The sequence below is a fragment of the Alligator mississippiensis genome, chromosome 4 (assembly GCF_030867095.1).
Source record: "Alligator mississippiensis isolate rAllMis1 chromosome 4, rAllMis1, whole genome shotgun sequence".
NCBI classification, from domain to species: domain Eukaryota; kingdom Metazoa; phylum Chordata; order Crocodylia; family Alligatoridae; genus Alligator; species Alligator mississippiensis.
The window spans coordinates 244,974,586-244,993,929 of NC_081827.1; the positions used below are offsets into that span (position 1 = coordinate 244,974,586).

General features: G+C 47.6%; 1 protein-coding gene across 6 annotated transcripts in view; it reads right to left on the reverse strand.

Moving 5' to 3' along the window:
* KALRN (kalirin RhoGEF kinase) overlaps nucleotides 1–19,344 on the reverse strand; it is a 759,663-nt gene that overhangs the window by 508,810 nt on the left and 231,509 nt on the right. For all 6 annotated transcript variants that reach the window (XM_059727473.1, XM_059727469.1, XM_059727471.1 and 3 more), the window contains exon 2: nucleotides 17,842–17,916. In XM_059727473.1, the coding sequence (XP_059583456.1) occupies nucleotides 17,842–17,916 (75 nt within the window). The remainder of the gene's footprint in view (nucleotides 1–17,841; nucleotides 17,917–19,344) is intronic.

Sequence of the window (19,344 nt, forward strand, 5' to 3'; positions counted from 1 at the left end):
GAAGCGGGTGTCCTGCAGCAGACTGACGTTGAGGCACCAGTAAGGGGCCCGCGTGCGTCCTCTGCCAGGCAGGCTCAGCTCACAGCAGACCAAGGCGTGGTCCAAGAGGCCCGATGGAACGATGCAGCTGCCGCGCAGCAACGGCAGGTGGTGCTGGCCGACGTAGAGGTGGTCGAGGCAGGCCATGGCAAGTCCACTAGTGCTCATCTTTGCCCAGGTGTACTGTCGCGCGTCAGTGTCGAGGACCCGCGAGGCATCGACGAGGTCCGCCACCTCCAGCACAGTCCGCAGCTTGCGGGCCGAAGGCAGGTGCGGTTCCAGCCCCATCCGGTCTAGCAGCACGTCGATGGTACAGTTGAAGTCCCCGCCCACGAGGAGCAGGTTGTCCTTCTCACTGGCATCACGCAGGAGGCCGCCCAGGGTCTCTAGGAAGGCGACCCTCTCTCTCTCTCGTCGGTGGGCGCGTAGACGTTGACGAGAAGCAGGCTCTGGTGTGCCAGGGTGATGTGGACAGTCAGCAGCCGGCCGGAGACGACCTCTTGTGCCACCGCCAAGTTGTACCACAGCTGCGGCGAGAGGAGGGTCGCCACTCCTGCGCTGAGGTTGGTGCCATGGCTCAGGAACAAGCGGCCTCTCCAGGCGGCGTGCCAGTCGGATTGAATGTACACGTTGCTGTGCGTCTCCTGGAGGAAGGCGATCGCCAGGCGCTTCTGCTGCAGGCCCTCCAGGATGGCCGTCCGCTTCACCGGGTCTCTGCAGCCGTTGGTGTTGAGCGAGGCAATTGTGGTAACCGCCATGAACAGAAGAGGGAGGAAGGGTAGGCAGGGTACCAGTGGGAGAGAAGGTGATGGACGCCGGGCAGAAAAACCACGGAGACAGGGGAAAGGCCTAGCGTTGCCCTACCATATTCAGCGGGCCCACCTCGGCCCCACACCTCCCTCACCCGGGTCACCAGCTTGTCGAGCCAGAAGGCATACTGACACGTGCCCGGGTCCCGGCACATAAGCCTTGCTGCGCCGCTAGCGGTGCAGACTAACTGCGCGGGGTCCGGGCACCATTGCCGAATACTCTCGGCCACGTTCCTCTGGCCCTTGGCATGGATTAGCCAGGTGAAAGCCCTAACCACATCACCTGTTGGCAACTAACTTCAATTTTGTTTCAACTGGCAAGACTGTCATAGACCTGAAAAACCTTTCCTGACAGAAGTTTTGTCAAAATAGGCACATTTCTGCGAAAAGTATTAACTGTGACAAATTAGAATTTTCTGATGAAACATGTATGCCGGCAAATTTCTGCCCGTTCTAACAGTACCTCAAGGATTCGTTGCGAAAGCTCAGGAAATACAGGCCAAGTACATTTCTGGCCTGTCTTTGTGTCAGTCTGAAAGCCCTCCCTCAACAGTTCATCTAATTGTCCTCAAGGGAGCAGAACAGATAATACCACATCACATGGCCTGATGTTACAAGGACAGGTTGGAGAAAATGGGCTAATTCTCTCCAGAGAAGTGAAGGTTACGTGATGACCCAGTTGAAGTTTTGTTGTTTTTTTTATCCAGATGATGGAAGGATTAAAAAAAAGTTGCAATTCTTTCCACTCTTGTAGCAGGCAGGAACAACGAGGCAGATGGATAACGATGGGAAAGCTGAGCCAAACAAAAGTTTAAGGCGCAAATGATTTTCAGGCACAGTGAGACTGATAGGAGCCAGCCTGTGTAACTGGGTGAAATGTTCATTGTTAATAATATCTTGCAAATTTGTTTGGTTTGTTTGCCAATTATCCCCACACAGTCCATTTTCTATGCATCTGTGTGTTCTTCACAATTATTTGCCAAAGAATTTGTAGGAAAACATTTTATATTAGTGATTCTTCCCAAATGTCTATACTAGTGGTTCGCAACCTTTTTAGATTCAAGCCACCTCTCATTAGATTCAAGGGACCACTCCAGAATTACCACTGCAGTCTTCACTTTTTTTTTTTTTTTTTTTGTAGTCGAAAAAACAAGAACAATGCCTTTGCTGCAAAGAACTCGAAGATCACGCAGGTCCAAATGTTTTTAACACTATGGATTCCTATGTGAAATCATAGTGTTTCTTTTGTGAATCAAGTTTACACATTGTCACAGGGAGGAAGAGAAGGGAGGACTCCAAAATGCCAGGGGGGAACCCCGAGGTCAGGACCCCCCGGGGGAAAATGAAAGTAAAAGAAAAGAAAAAGGGAAATACTTACCTGCAGCAAGACCCATGGTGAAGCCCGGAGCCTGAGGGACCTGCATGGCTCATTAGCCATGCCTTTATACAGTTGCGGCCAGCCAATGACGTCAGCCACAATTGCTGGCTAGCAGAAATAAAGTGGGCCGCCAGCAAGGAAGGGGGAGGCAGATTGAGGCCAGCAGGAGTACCAGCAGGAGAGGTCCTCTCCCAGTTCCTATGGGGGACAAAGGGGCTGAAAGCTTCTTCTCCCAGTGGGGGAGGACGCAGCAGAGCACGCTGCGGGACAGACGCTGCTGTCAGCAGTGAAAGGAGCTGAGACCTGAAGGCAGCTTCCCAAGACCGGGAATCCAGATTAAAGGGCAGAGGCGAGCAGGAAGATCCCAACACCAGGGGCCACAGCAGAGGAGTTGGAGAGACCAGCATATTTCAAGGAGCCAGACCAGATGGGACCATTGAGGGCACTGGGAGAGCTGAAGAGACGTACCAGGTGGGAGACGGGGGGCAAGAGCAGCATTAGGGGCTGCGAAACACAGCCCTCAGTGGCATAGAGCCGACCCAGCGGGTGACATGGGGACAGACGTCCACCGGAGGACCACAATGGGTCCAGCGAACCCAAAGGCTGGGTGACAAGGGAAAAGGAGTGTAGAGTAGCCCACAGGCTACCACGGACACATACAGGACGAACACCACCGAACGTCCGGGCAAGAGCGGCACATGACCGGATGTTCAAGGGCAGACAGGCACACACATGTAATAATGCTAACATTGTGTGGCATCCCAGAGCCCCTTAAAAGCACCTTAAGGAACCCCAGGGTGCTGTGACACCCAGGTTGAGAATCGATGTTCTATACATTCCTGTGTCACCTTAGTACTTGGGGAGTCACCGGTTACTATTAGGAAAACTAATAATACTTAACTTCTGTTTAGCGCTTTATATCCACAGGTCTTAGAGTGCTTTGCAAAGGAAGCCAAGTACCATTGTCTCTGCATTACTGACAGAGAAAGTGAAGCACAGAGAGATTAAGTGATTTTCCTATGCCTAGTAGATCAGCGGTAGAAATTAGAACCAACACTGTATTGTGTGAACTCATGATTGTTTTCATGGGCGGCTAAAAGGCCATAACTAAATGTAGTACAGAAGTCCTGTCTGCATAAAAACTACTCACCTACAGAAAAAATCTGGCAGAAAGCCAGTTTTTACTTGGCTGCTGTTTCCTATGCACAGTGGATTCTCCTTGATCCACACAAGAGATCATTTTGAAGTAACAAAATGCAAGGGTGAGTACAGAGTCTTGATTGCTCTTGTCAATATGCCTCAACACCTGCATCGCACTAAGCTCAGAGGTATGAGAGGCAGTAATCAAACATGTCATTATGCTTGCTAATTACATTTATTAAATGCTAAAACCAAAGCTTGATATTTCCAAATTATTTTTCAAGATGGGGTTTATAGGGTTTGTATTGATTTAGAGAGATAAACAGATGGCCTATGGTTATTAGCACTCTGGGGAAAAAAGAATAGGAGAGGAAGATGAGTGGGTGCAGAGGGGCTTGAAAACAAACATTTCACAATATATGTGCCCTTTCTTTCGCATACCTACTGCGAAATCCAATGGTTTACCCCTTACCACACCCTTAGTAACTGCACCATCCTCTTTCCTGGCCCTCTCACCTCCCCCATGCAGAAGCTGATGCTAAAAGTCAGCTTCTGTTCTTGAGGACAGAAGTACACCACTGCTGTCTGCTAATCTCGGCTTCCTCCTTTTCCATCAAATCCAAGCTAATCGTGTCATGACAAATTTGCTTGCAGCACCCTATTCCAATACTAGATGCCTCTCTGTGCTACACAGAGTACCAGGCAGGGCATGGGTCAAATAAAAAAAATAATGGGCAAGCTATTCCTTCAAGCTCCACCTCCCGCCACGAGGTTCAGACACTACAGTGACAAGCAGATGCCCTTATGACAGGTATTTCAACAAGGAGTCTCCACTATTAGAAAGCCAAACAAAACAGACCTGCCTGGTGGCATTCGACAATGGATGACAATGGTGCAAGACAACCCGTTTCTACCCAGGAGTGAATGCCACCGGTGGGAGTCTCTGGCCCCCATGCTAGGGATCACATTTACAAGTACTGAAAATCCGGGCTTCAAGCACTGGGTGCTATGAAGTTTTCTGGTCCCTTGCAAGATGTCCAAGTTGCCTAGACCCCTATGCACTATCATCTGTGTACAAGTCGGGCAGGGCATGTTAATTTGGGGCTGAATCGCTCCTTTCCTCGGAGCCTTGTGACACCTGGCACTGTGAGCTGCACCAATGTCTATCGGTGTTAGTGCTAGCTTGGAGTTTGGGGCAGTCGCACCCTTAACCTAGACACCTTCTCTGTCCTCCACGTGCACAGCTGTGACTTGTCACTAGAGGCCTGGGGAGCAGGGGCAGGACTAGGAGCTGGAGCTGTGAGTTGCCACTACAGGGCTGGTGAGCCAAGGACAGACTTCTACCCCTGCTCTATGGGTGGGGGTGTGAGAGATCCTGGGATACTGGAGGATTTCAGGTTGGATGGCACATCGGTGGGGAGCAGCCACATCTTAATGGAACAGGAGCTTTGTAGTGTGGATTAGAGATAATCCCGCCCTGGAGTAGCAAAATGTTGAGCCACATAACACGTGTTTAACATGGGGTTAAAAGCTCCGGGAACCACTCAAAATTACCATGTAACAAGACCCTGAATTGTTTCTCTTCCTGGACAACTATTTCTTGTCCCTGGCAGCAGGGGATACTAGGTAGATAACTCTTCTGCGAAGGGCTCTGGCTGTAGCTTCTGCTGCTGTGCCGGCTTATGGTGGCCAGCAGAGCAACCACGTGAGCTAAGGGTTTCCACGCCCCAGTCTCAGATAGCAGCACTTTTGAAGTGTGCCGCCACTGGCTCTGATTGGCCAATGAGGGTAGGAAGGAAGTGAGATAAGATGATAGGCAACTCAAGTAGTGCAAGAATGAAATGGGCATCTGCTACCCCAATTCAAGCCATTGCGTGGGGTGTGCTCCCTGGGAAACAACAGACACAAATCTAGAATTCAAGTTTTGTGGGATCTAATTTATTTGCGACTGCATTTGATGTCTGTTTTATTCAACAAACACTCCCAGTTGAAAAGGTAGAGTCATTTCCATCTGTCATGTTGAAGATAGAGCAGGGTGGCACCCTTCAAATTAATTGGTTCACAGAGGTCCAGCCTTCCTCTTTAGCATCTGATGAAGTAGGTTGGTGCCTACAAAAGCCAAGATCTCTCTAAGTGTGTCAGTTGGTCTCTAAGGGCACTTTTACACATGCTCTGATGTGTTCCAATTAGAACGCATTGGAGCAGACTCGATGAATCAAGTTTGCTGGAGCATTTGAATCAGAGCCAGTGTGCTGCAGTGTTTGGTGTATTCAGTGTCCTGCATTTCAAAATGGTGGCAGGGGCACTTTAACTAAACCACTGCCCCAGTGCACATGTATAGTCACCCCAAGATCCCACCCTGCCCTACCTTCTTCCTGACTTCAGACTAGTATGGCTAACCACCATTCTATCTAGCATGCCGCATCTGCAAAGTTCAGCTCTACATCTGTCTATCTGAGCCCTCTCGCCAACTGTGTTCTGCTCAAAGACTCCTGTATTGCTGCCCCACCTTCCTGATACCTGGGATTGTGGGTTTACTTTCATAAGTAAATGCTTTTCAGTGTCAGTAAGGGCTGTGCAGTGGCTATATCTAAGGCCACAAAACAGTTCAATAGCAAAGGCAGAGTAGGCACACAGGAGTTCCTGGCCTCTATTCAGATGTCTATAGCTCAGTTCACAAGCTTATGCTGGCTCACCAAGATATCTTGGGCCCTGAGAAGATAAATCTCAATGCTGCAGAGATAGCGCCATAAGCAACTTTCCAGAAAAGATGAACTGTTCTTCAGGAGGGATTTTACTTCCAGTTCATCATAAAAGATGAATGGTAATGAAGACCTGTGCAGAACTGGACGACAGAACAAGCTCAAATGAGCTCCCACACTTCTACATAATGAGAAACAATATGTTCAGGCTTCCGAAATGCAATCAGCAGACTGCAGAATAGCAATGGATTTATATCCAGAGTCTCAAAGAAAGTAATATTCCTTTTGTTTTCCCTGGCCTGATTTCTGCCAGACCTAATGCTTCACCTAGTCCTACATAAAGCCTTGTCTATCCTCCCAGATCATTAATTCACTCTTAAAATTTTGTCTTATATAAGATTATTTCTTGGTGCAGAGTCATTCTACTGAGTGATTTCCAATGGGAATGCACGAGTACAATTGTAAGGAGGATTGAGCCCAAGCCGACAACCTAACAAAGCTAAAATGTAATCAATAAGGGCCTGGGTCTCCATTGCTTCTCTCTCTTTCACCACTATAAGGTCCCTATATCCAACCAAAATTGTGGAATTTTTGCACCCATTTCACAGAGGTGAAGACCACTGAGGTACAAGGTCTATGTTCACACTTGGACTTCCCTTGATGTAGCACATAGCAGCGGTTGGCAAGATGTTCTCAATGCTGTGCCCCAGTCCCCAACTAAGATGTCATTCAGCCATCACTCAGAGCCAAGGAGTCTCTCGGAGCCTGTTTCAGCATCTGAATGTTATCAGTGTTGCTTAACATGAGCATCTGCATAATATGACAACCAATTTCAACTGGCTTATGCTAGTTTTTCCACATCTGACCTTCCAGGTATGCTTCAGATCCCATCAGGGGAAGCAGGCATTTGGGACAGATGGGGAGATTTTGATTTGGCTTGCAATAGGTATTTGTTGATTGATGGTTATGCCTACAGGGAAGGAATATGCAACTGTTATAATTTTACTGTGATAGGCGGCAAATAAGCCACCTTCTGTCCAGGATCAGCAGTCTTTTGTGTGTGCATATTTAAATCTCAATGAACAAATACACCCCTGTCATCTGCCCTCCTGCAGAAAAACTCTCCTGCCATGGTCCCAGATGAGATGATGCTAGTGGTGCTGCGGGACTCTACAATAAGAGAAAAGCCTGTTTGTGGAAGACTGAACTTTTGGGGGGAGATACCCGGAAGTGGGGGAATAAACGCCCTCAAGAGCTGCCTTTCTGCTCTTCTATATCAAGGGAGCCCCAGGTGTGAACACAGGGCCTCACTCTTTACTGTCTTTAGCCTGGGTGTTATTTATACCTGTGTAAACTTCACCTCTTTCTGTACCTAAGGGAAGGTGCATTGCTCTGACGTGGCCCCTCCATCTAAGGTGATATATATATATTTATTTATTCTCCAAGAATAAAACCAACTATAAAGAAAAAAAATCAAGACACCCCACCGGTGTCTGCCCTGGGGAAGGATGAGAGAACAAGTGCCACGTGACAGATGTTAACCATGTTGCCAAATGCACTTGTGGAAGAAACTAGGGAACGGTGTAGAGGACTGCTCCGTCAAAAACCTATACAGACAGAACGGGTAGGCACAGCTTCAGGGCAGCTAATGCCAAGCTGACCACCTCTCTTTATTCGATCTGCCTCTCTGATTTAAGCCCAACACAAATAAGCAGCGGGGTCCCCTGGTGCTCATCAGAAAACATGAAAAACATAATTAATTGTTCCAATTTGACTGGCTACACAGAAATTTCCACACCCACAGCATGCAAACTATGCCCAATTGATGCCATATTGGAGACCCCGCAGATAAGTGAAAGCCCAGAGAGTTAGGCCTGCTGGTGTTAAATATCGTCTATTATGGGGGTCCGTCTTCCTAGCCTTAAAGAGAAATGCAACCCTTGAGGTAATGGAAATCTCCTGATGGGAATTTCTTCAAAACTGATACATCACTGCAAAAAAAAGACACTTTAACTAATCAACATGTCTGACAAGGAAAATGGCCAACAGCCCTGGCATGAACAGTACATTCAATTTTAGCCCTCAGTGCTTCTGGTTAGTTAAAACTCATCCGTTCTGATCATACAGACACTTTCCCACTTATATGAATTTCTTGGCGGTGAGGAACCCTTCAGAGACTTCAAATCCCACAAACAAGACACAAGTGAAGGAGCAAAAAACGGGAATATTAGAATAATCTGCACCATCACCAAACCTTCCGGTTGCAATCTTAGGGCTGTCTCAAATGAAAAACTGAATTTGCCTCCTTGGTCTTCAAATTTCGGGATCCACCTAACCCCGCTCCATCTCAGACAGCATCAGTAAGTATAGCTTGGTTTTAAGAAGTTTGTTTCAGTGATACACCCGGATGCCCTCACAATACTGTGTCTACAGGAGCGCCACTGTCTAATAGGGTCACTTCTGGGATATGGAGTGAGTATATGATAACACTGGCACAACTAAACCTTATATCAAGCAATAAGAAAGCCTGGCAAAAGGCTGAGCAGTGGACCTCTCAGAGCTTTATGGTGGGAGTTCTTCTTGGACAGAAGTCCCCACAGCCTCAGTTTCTAATTAGGGTTACTATATTTCTAATTTCAAAAGAGAAGACATGGGGGCATATAACTGGGGGGAGGTAGTGATATGCCCCTGCCACCCCCCCCAGCCCTGCCAGTGCCCCTCATTCCCAACCCACAGCCCCTTTCCCACCCGCCAGATCTACTGGCTGGTGCTCCTCACTCCCGACACGCCGCTCCCTGCTCCCCACTGGTGCCCCTCACTCCCGACCCGCAATCCCCCGCCCTCCAGCCTTACCGGTGCCCGCACTTCTGACCCACAGCCCCTGCTTCCTCCTAGCCCAGTTTCCCAAGCAGCTTCCTCGCGCGCCCACACGCGATACAGCAGCTGCCAGGGCCCGCACGGAGACCACGTGATCTCCCAACAGCCAATTGGCTTCCCCACTGCCCCCAGCCTCAAGCAAAGCGAAAACCCAGACGTTTGCTTGCATTGTAAAAAAACCCCCACCAGGACGGAGGACACAGGGCCAAAAAAGAGGACATGTCCAGGAAAATCCAGACATATGGTAACCCTAGTTTCTATATCAAGAGACATTCCCAATGTCAGCATAACTAAAGAAGGGATGGGTGTTTACTGAAGTATACTTCAGTGTTCAGCACCCTGGGGACCGTGCGGCTGGTTTCTGTACCTTCAACCTGCAGAAAATGCCGTCATTTATGATCGTTCAAAAGCCTGGCAGCCACTTTGCAGCCAGAGTAGTTTTTGAGGCCCTGTCTATAGCTCATGTACAAGGGTCCCTTTGCTGTACAAACTCAATTCTCGGTTTCACCCTTACTTTGTTTTCCTTGCTGTTGTTACGCTGATCTAATTAAAATTGCAGCAGTTAATGAAACGGGTATATTTGGCTGATTGATTTTGGGTGGCGCAGCACTCATCAGAACACAAAGGTTGTCCTAGATGCCAGTCACTGAATCAAAGGGGGTTGTCCTCAGTCCTGGGTCAGATCCTAGCACGGCTTTATAAGCCCCAAAGAGCAGAGTTTGGGAGAGAGCGGTGCTTGCCCTCTTCATTTTGTCTGGAGCTGAGCTCGTCAGCACAGGTGGCCTCATTAACCTGAAACAAGCCAATTAAGGCAGCACATAAAAGAGGTCTCGCACTGCTCAGAAGGGAGGCAGGTGGATCTTTCTTGGCAGGCTGCTAGCGTGTCAGAGCCAGGACAGTGAGCGCTGGCAGATAGTAGCAAGTCTCGCTAAAATTGTTTGATTTAAACCATAGCTATTGTTAAAACATATGGAAAGAAATATGGCCACTGACTCCGCACCCTGCTAACGTTCCATTTGCGAGCAACCACAACCTGCAAAGGAAGCCAGATATCCCCGGAGAGAGCTTTAATTTCTCTTTCAGCCTGCGATTCCAAGTGCAAGCAGCTCTACAGACCCAGAGAGCTTCCACAGCAAGTTAATTTACAGGCTCAGACGCAATCAAAAGCCCTGGTGATTTCACAGTCTGAAACCTTCCCTTTTTCCTTCAAAGAAAACCCTGGAAAAGCATAGCAGAAAATTCTAAATGAGCAACAAAAGCAATTAGAGGTCTAGAAAACGTGACATAAGAGGAAAGGTTGGAAGACTGGAGTGATTTAGTTTGTAGAAGAGAAGACGGAGGGGGGAATTTGACGGCAGTCTTCATATACAAAAGTGGCATTATAAAAAGGACGGCAATCAATTCTTCATTGCATCCACAGGAGACAGAACAATGAATTGCAACAATTCTTAATGCATGAATCGTGCAGGATGCTGACACACAATACATTTACGCCATTGTAATCTTTTACGCTGGTATAAATGTGCAGGGGACACATGGCAGACAGCCTGTTGGAAAGTCAGGAGCAAGTACACACCTGTGTGCTTTAAATCACAGGTGTGCCGCAGATCTTTTAGACCATATGCACTAAACCAATATCCCTGAAACATGGAAGATATTGTAATTAGCTGTTTTGAAATGAAAACTTCACAGCTGAACAAGACAGAAGCAAAATTCAACACTCTGCCTGCAGTCAGACACCATCAGGTAACAAGACTGCTTCAACCTATTGTCCGTGCCTGCTTTGCATGCTCACAGAGCATCCTTTTTTAAAATGGACTGTTATACACAGGGGAACCCCACCATCTTTTACCTCCCCTGTGCAAGATGAAGTTTTATTTCTACCTGGGAGAACTTTTACAGGCTTTGAGTTCTCCTCTGCTGGAGGAAGGGCATTTGGGCACGAAAGCTTGCAAAGAAAGACATTTTTTTGCTATTTAGTTGGCCTAATAAAAGATATCGCTTCTGCCCCAAGAGTGTTGTCTGCCTGCAGATCAAGATCATTTCTTCGCAGGGAAGTCACCTGCTTAACGGAAACAGGCTACTGGTGTGTCCTCTGTCCCCTAGCAGTGAATTGCTTCAATAGAGCCTGCTGCAGGCAGCTATGCCCTGGTCATCTGTCTGCCGTAGACACCAGTGTAACTTAAAGCAATATAGAAACCAATGTAAGTAAGCTAAGTGTGAACATGCTGCATATACACTGAGTACACTGAAAGAGAAACTTTGTCATCAGTACGTGCTCACACGAGCTGCAGAATGGGATTGCACCTTGTGGTGTCACTGAAATTTTCAGGGAATCTCACATCTTCCACGATAATCCTGTTTACCTTGGAGCACGCTTTTCCTAGACTCAACAATGGCCTCAGACACTAAACAACAGTTAAGGGTTTCCACTTTGACTCATCCTGCCAGTCCTAAATTTAGTACAGCTTAAATTGCCAGGCTGCCCTTTCACCTGGTCTATTTACACCAAATGTCTTCATTTCCTGTAAAGCTCTCTCCGTGTCCAAGCCCTCAGACTTACAAGTCAATTTAGACCCTTCAGGTGGCAGGTTTTATGTATAATTACAGATAACTAGACTAGAACTGGCTGGCTGTTTTTTGACCCACGTCCTTCGCTTCTACATTGTCAGTAAAAAACAAAATAAAATAAAAACACCCCTTTATTTTTACTTTTCATTGGTTCAATCTAGGCTGTTTACAATAAACATTACAGCAACACAAAATAACTCAACTATTCTTCCTGTGCCCATGGGTTGCCTTATGCTCAGCCATCCTCCCAGAAATCTGGCCAGCCAGCTCCTTTGATCCTTGCCTTGCCACAGAAACAGATGCTACCTATATGAAAATGTCAAAACCCGGATGTTGCAGTTTTCTTAGACTGGATATTCCTTCAGAGACTGGAAGTCTTTGTGAAAACTTCTGGATCAAAATGTCTTAGGTATGACACTAAGTAAGAATAAATATTTTAATTTTTTCCTTATTGAGTAATTCTTGGGCTATGCCGAGAGTTAATCATGTAACAAAGTGTTCACAGCCTAATGGTGGTCAGATTTTGGAGGTGCATTGGAAGGAGAAGAAATGTTTTCTGACCCTTGGAGAGAGGTTTGACACAAATCAGTGAAGTCTGATACTACATTCAACCAGGTTTATCTTAAACCAGTTTCAGCCATTTTGAAATGGTATATGTGCACTGAACTTATGTTCTGTTAAAGGTTTAAACCAGTTTCTGATCACTTAAACCAGTTTATGTGTAGTGTCTGTCCCTAGCCTTAGGGAACCTCTGCCTCGGTAAGGGAGAGCGCTGGAGCCAAAGAGGGGAGGAAAAAGGCACAGAAGCCATGTGAACTGGGCTCTCTACCTCCCAGGAGTCTCCTGAATGAGTACACACGTCCTAACATTTGTACAGGTTAAATTTTCTATTTAATACAATCAAGTAGATGAACAGAACACCTTAAATTCAGTCATCAAATGGGCCATCTGGATTTCTCATGAACAGCTGTAACCACATCCTCCAAAATGCTGTGTTCATCACCCCTCATTGAAAAAATAATAATCCTGCATCCCTCTTTTATATCTTTTTTTTTCCTGTGTTCATGTCCTTGCAAAATAAAAACCAATCCCTGGCTTAAAACCTGCTCCAAACTTGTCAGACCTTTCCTAAAGCTGTTACTGGTAACAACACAATGTTGACTGGGCAAAGCCAAGGTTTTATTAGGGTATGTGCCACAAGCTTGGGGCCAAAGTCACTAACCTGCCTGGCTTCTTTGTCTGCCTTACTGTGGACATTTAAGAAACCAATTGCACAGCAATGATACAGATGGCAATACTTTGTAAATGTTAGCTTTACTGGTTACTGGTACTGAAATGGGACCTTTGAGAGCTGTTTACAAAGGTTTGGCCATGACAGAGCAAGCTCATACTCTGGGCTGCTGGAAGGAAGCCAGAACCACGATAGAGAAACTAACACAGGTGAGGCACCAAGGGTCTTTGCCATTCCTCGCCCTAGAGACAGGGGGCTTTCTGAACGTCTGAGCTCTCTTTTGAGCTCGACTGTTAGGCCTTGCTGGGACTGTTTCACAATCCTCTGTTGAAATGTGTTACCTGAGCTAGGGACAGAAATTACACATAAATTGATATAAGTGATCAGAAACCGGTTCAAATCTGTAACACAAGTTCAGTACACATAAATTGCTTTCAAAGTGCTTGAAACTAGTTTAACATAAACCTGGATGGATGCAGTATCAGACTTAACTGATTTAGGCTAAATTGGTTTATTCAACTTCTGTCCCAGATCCCTTCCAGATTCAAGTTAACTCACAGTCCTCCAGCATCCCAGGATGTTTTGTACCTCCCCTACAACACCCCCCACCCCTCGCAGGGTGGGCAGGCTATCCTTGGCCCAAGCTGTCTGCTCCAGCAGGGAGGCATCTGGGCCACTCTGCAGGCATGCAGCTGCATTTCTGGAATCAAAAGCGAATGTTCGTTCACTTGCTTATCTGTTCTATCTACACAGCTTAGACTAACCTGCAAAGAATGAACTGATCCATCCTCGGGCTTTTTGACTGTCTGTACTTAGCCCTGATGATATTCTCCTAATAACGCTCTGCCTTGCTAATTTACGTAAGCAGACCAAAGAACAAAACAGCTGCACTCAATTTGTTTGAATACAGATGATAGTATATGGGTAGCGCCTGTCCTGAGGAGCCCATTTAACAGCAGTGGCATGAAACAATTCTGGTGAAATTCAGTAATTTTCTTCTTTTTACTTTCTTTTGCAAAAAAAATTCTCCTTTGTGCTCCTGTCATATTCTAGCAAATTATTCCATTTCAATTAAAAGATGCCAGCCATTGGTTCATGCATTCAGGTCTTTTTCTAAGTCTGCTTCATTACAATGACACAGGGAGAGACCAAACTGTGCTTGAACTCAGGCTTAAGGGATAAAGGTGGGGCTATTGTGATAAGAGGCTGCAGCCTCATATATTCTATTTTCCAAAGCCGCTGGCAATTATTATCCCTATTCTTTGTGCCATGAGACTGTGGATAGGAGGTTTAAATCCTAAGGTTGCTATATAGCTTTCTGGGTTGGGAAAGTTCACATTTCATGCAGTGACAACCTTTGGAAAGCAGTGGGGCTGTCAGGGAAGAGCTCTCCCACGTGTCCTTGTCCATAGTGAATCACCTGGAGAAACTGAAGAGGAGTGTGCAGACATTTGGCAGTGCTCCTCTCACAAAGCACGGATAAAGCAGGGTTAAGCCAAGTGAATGTCAAAGCAGCAAGAAATACAGGTAGCGAAGAGGATCTCAGAGTTAGCACTGAACCAAAGCCCCAGAACCAAGGATTCTTCTGCTTAGAATCATAGAAAATTAAGGTTGGACGAGACCTCAGGAGGTCATCTAGCCCAATCCCCTGCATAAAGCAGGACAATTCCCAACTATACCATCCTAGCCAAGACTTTGTCTACCCAGGTCTTAAAAAGCTCCAAGGATGGAAATTCCACCTCTCTGTGTAGCCTGCTCCACTGCTTTACTACCCTCCTTGTGAAAAAGCTTTTCCTAATATCTTACCCATGGATGACTGTTGCTGCTTTAGACAGGGGGGCACATGCCCCTCCCATGGCCGATCCTGCCAACTGGGGAGGGGGAGTCCCCACAGCCGATCTCACTGCCCGTGGTCAATCCTGCGATGGCCGATCACTGCGGCCAGAGCCATCCCTGGGGGGAGGGGGGCGAATCGGGGTGATCGCCCCAGGCCCCGTGCTTTGGGGGGCCCCGCAGAGCTGGGCAAAGCAGCGGCAGTGCAGAGCTAGGCAGAGCGGTGGCTCCACATCCAGCCGCTCGCTACCACCCCCCAATGGCAGCTGCAGCTTCTTCAGGTCTGGGGCCTATGGGATCAGAGATGGGGCAGGGTCCTGCACGGGCTGAATTGCCCCGGGCTCGGGTTGGCTCTGGCTGTGACCACTCACTGCAGCCACTTCCAGGACTGGGTGCAGCTGCTTCTGGGAGGGGCTGCAGCGATTGGCCAGAGCTCGCAGGGGGGGCACTGGTGCTCCTGGCTCTGCCCATCACCTAAGTGGCGAGCGCAGCCAGTCAGGGAGTGCACCGGTGCTCTCAGGGGGTGCACATGTACCCCTTACACGTTGCCACTGACCTAACCAAAACTTCCCTTGCTGCAACTTGAGCCCATTGTTCCTTTTTCTGTCATCTGCCACCACAGAGCAGTCCAGCTCCGACTAAATAAGCCCAGTTCCCACAGCCTCTCCTCAGAAGTCATGTGTCCCAGCCCCCTAACTATTTTCATTGTCTTCTGCAGAACTGTTTCCAATTTGTCCACATCCTTTCTGTAGTGGGGGGCCCAAAACTGGACACAGGACTCCAGATGTGGTCTCATCAGTGCCAAATAGAGTGGAAGAATCACTTCCCTCAATCTGTTGGCAATGCTCCTACTAATGCAGCCCAGTGTGTTGTTAGCCTTCTTGGCAACAAGGGTACACTGTTGACTCATCTTCAGCTTATTGTTCACTGTAATCCCCAGGTCCTTTTCTGCAGAGCTGCTGCCCAGCCAGTCAGTCCCCAGCCTGTACTGGCGCATGGGATTGTTCTGCCCTAAGTGCAGGACTTTGTATGTATGCTACACATAAGTCAAACCAAAACCCACAGGTCTTGTCATTATTCAGCATTCTGAAAGTTTCCCAGTAACCTTCTGGTTGTTTCCAAAAGAACAGAATCACTTAGCACCGTGGCATCAAACATTTTTTTTGTAGCCAGATCCAACCTACAGAGCCACACAATTCAGTCTGCGGATTGCTGGAGCAATCCTATGTGCTGGCCCCTGCCCTGCATGCTGTGTGATGCACAGACTAGACCCAGGGACCCATGTGCTGCATGCACTACAGGTGGGTCGCATGGGACACCACATGTAGCCTGGACCCCAGACCCCTCAGGCCATGTGCAGTTCCTGGTCTAGCCTGTGCACTGTAGGCAGCACATGGGGTCCTGGGTCCAGCCCATGTGCCATACCCATTGCCACATACCACAAGCAGCACGCACCAGCCTGGGAGTTTGCTGTGTACATGGCACCTGGGCCTGGCACAGGGCCCACACTGCCCATGGTGCAGGGAGTCTGGGGCACAGGCCTCATGCAGTAACCTAGACCAAACCTTGTGCTGCCTGCAGTGCTGGGTCCAGCCTGCGCAGTGTGCAGTGCGTGTCTCATGCCAGCCCTGGGGGCCACTGTGTGTGGCACGTGGCCTGGACCCAGCACTGCAAATGCTGCATACACAGTTGGTCGGGTTCAGCCTGCAGACCCGCAGGGCTGGATGAGTTTGATACCCCTGATTTATCAGAAGGGACCTAGATAACTTCCAGCATAGTCTCTGCATAAATGCTTTCCTGTGTAACACTCTCTAGGACTACACTTCCCATCCCAATGAGCTTTGCAGTTGCTGTGCACTGATGACTGCTTTGTTCCACCTCCTTAGAGAAGCCGACAACAAGATTCAAGTCAATAATTCAAGTGCACAAGGCATCCTAAGATATTCAGAAAGAGACAGAGTAAGATAAAATAACCATATGTCCCAGTCTTGCTAGGATGTTCTTGTTTTTTCACTCAATGTCATGGTGTTTGCTGAAATTCTCTGAAAACCTCTGAAATGTCCCAGGTTGTCATTCAAGTCAAAATGTTTGGGGCTTTCACAGTGACAAAATATTTGTTCAGGTCATTGCTACACTGCCCAAGTGGCATCTAGACCAACTGCACTCATCACACAGCGAGTGCATTTCACAGCCACCATTATTCAAGGCCAAAACTTTTCATGAATTGTCAGGCAGCACCATTACACAAATCCATGATCCAATCTTCTCAATATAAACCCCTGCCCTGGTACGTCAGGGTGGAGGGCTGAGGAGGGGAAAGATTGGGTACAGAATGACCCTTCTGTCTGTTGTCTCCCTCATCTCTACAGCAAGTGGCACCACAGGGACCCAAGGAGCAGAGGATTTCTCAAGGAACCAGCGGAGTTGTTTGGCTGCTCCTGACAAGAGCTTTTCAGACTGAGACCATAACAGGTCGAAGCAAGCAGTCACGGCCTGGAGGACTGGGATAATTTCAGGACCCCGGGGACTCTGCGACTGAAGTGTCTCTTTTTCTTTTAGAAATATGGTCCACTTGGCACAAGAGTGTCATCATTTTTTCCTGTTGCGTCACTTCCAGCCAGCAAGTCATAACCCACTCCAATAGTGCCCGAATCCAACCATTCCCCATCTGCCTTCTCAAGTGCCCCAAATGTCCACAGACATAGCGTACTGATATTTGTTCCTCAGAATAAAAACCCACAGATCAGCGCATCCTGTCCTCCAGGATCTTTGAGGAAGAGTTGTTCTGCACAGGGAGCATCAACATTACCATGAACCAGGTTCCCTACAAGCTGCCGGCTGCCTGGGATTGCAAACCAAATACTTCGCAGTTTATAGGATATAATGCTTGATGCAATGTAGGAATAAAGTCATTTACAAGGTAATGGGATGCTGGATCTGAAATCCCAGAAAGCTGAGATACCAGGGAAGTGGACTGGAGCTTTGCCCTGACAGCAAGCCGCGAGTAAAAGGGGCAGATTTCAATACACTTGTACTGGCCAGGGTCTTGCTCTACGTGCAATTATATGGAAATCAACGGGGCTGCTCATGACATAGAGTATTAATCAGCGTAAGGAAGAGAAATCAGAAGCTGATCCTTCACGTGTGTCTAGCACTGTGAAGAACTAGACTAGACATCTGCACTACTCCTGTGCTCCCCATCTTTTCATTGGCCTGATGCGCTGCATCCCCGAAAGGAAGACAGATGAAAGATGTGCTCACCTGACACAAAGGCCACTTTCTCCTTCAGGATGGGAAGGACATCAGCCGCTTTTAAGCCATCGTTTCGAAAAGACCCTGCAAAACAGAGGGAAACAACAACAGCACGTTAGAAGAGACGGCGTCCTGGACGCGGCTTCCTAGACATTTCTCTCTGCGCAAATCAAACAACTGAAAGTGCTTTTCTGTAATTTCAAGACTATAATACAGACTCTAATCGCTGAGATGCAAACCGCATTCATTTCACTGGTACCTTATTTGTGAGAAGAAAGCTGGGGAGAATCTGCCCTTCCTATCGCTGTTCTGCCAGGTCAATACATTTCCAGCCAGAAAATCCAAATGTCTCCTTTGCCCTTCTATAGACCAGACATGTAGCCCTGCCGGGCTGCACAGGAGTGGAAGAGAGCACCAGGCCCCTTCCAGCCTCTGAGCCCAGCCCATGCAAAACTGCAGTGGAGTTGCATTCAGCAAACATCACCCCTAGAAATACATCACCTAGGGGGTTGGGTTAACACAGATCCTGCCTTCTCCTTCAGCTGCAGCTAACACAGATTTGTTGGATGAAGGCAAGAGTAAACTGGACTATGTCAAAGACTAGAAGGCCTCTTCCTATAGTGAGCACCCACCTGAGTTACCCAGAAATCCTCCAGAGACTCCAATTGCTGCAGGTCCCTTCCTGCCCCTAACAGCAAGGGCAGAAGCCCAGGCTCAAAATGTGGCTTTGTATCAATCCTGCTAAATTTGCAAGATAGTCCACAATGGGCTGCTTACCTTGCTTTGAAGCTTCATGTGGTTTCATCCCCTCAAGGGTTTTCACCAATAAATCACTGATTTTTCACTCACTTGGAAACATAATGAGCTCTGAAATGCCTTCTCTTTCAAAAGGCAAGAACACTTCCCTTATCTACCATGGGCCAATATTAATGGGCCATCCCACTGCAGACCAGACACTGCTATTCCATCAACTGCTATTGGAAAAATAAATAGATGAGCGTTTGAAGGACATCTCTACAGTTGCTATAGTATACAGAGCATCTGTCACTGCCGGGTGAACACCCATCACAACGAGATAGCTGCAATACGGCTTTCCATCCACCACACGTCCACGGTCACCAAAGATTACTGCGCTCACTGAAACACTTTATTTCTAATTTCAACGTCTCTGACAGACAGGATCCCCTATTCATGTGAGAAAGAGGCAAGGGCACAGGATAACCCTGTCACTTAGAAGTGCTTCTAATGATTGCCCAGAACCAAGACACTTTCACTCCAACCACTGTATGTGGCCACTTTTGTGTGATTCTCCACTCCATTTCCTCTTTTCTTGCTAAATCTAGCATTGCTCCTAGCAGATTTTCAGTTGTCTAAGATTAAATGAGGAATAAGAAAATCATATTGTTGTGGCTCAGGCATTAGGTACTTACCAAAGAACTAGGATTTTGATACCTGCAGGTCTGAGAAAACAGCAGTTGGGAAAACTAGTTTCAACGCATTCAGTAACATGGC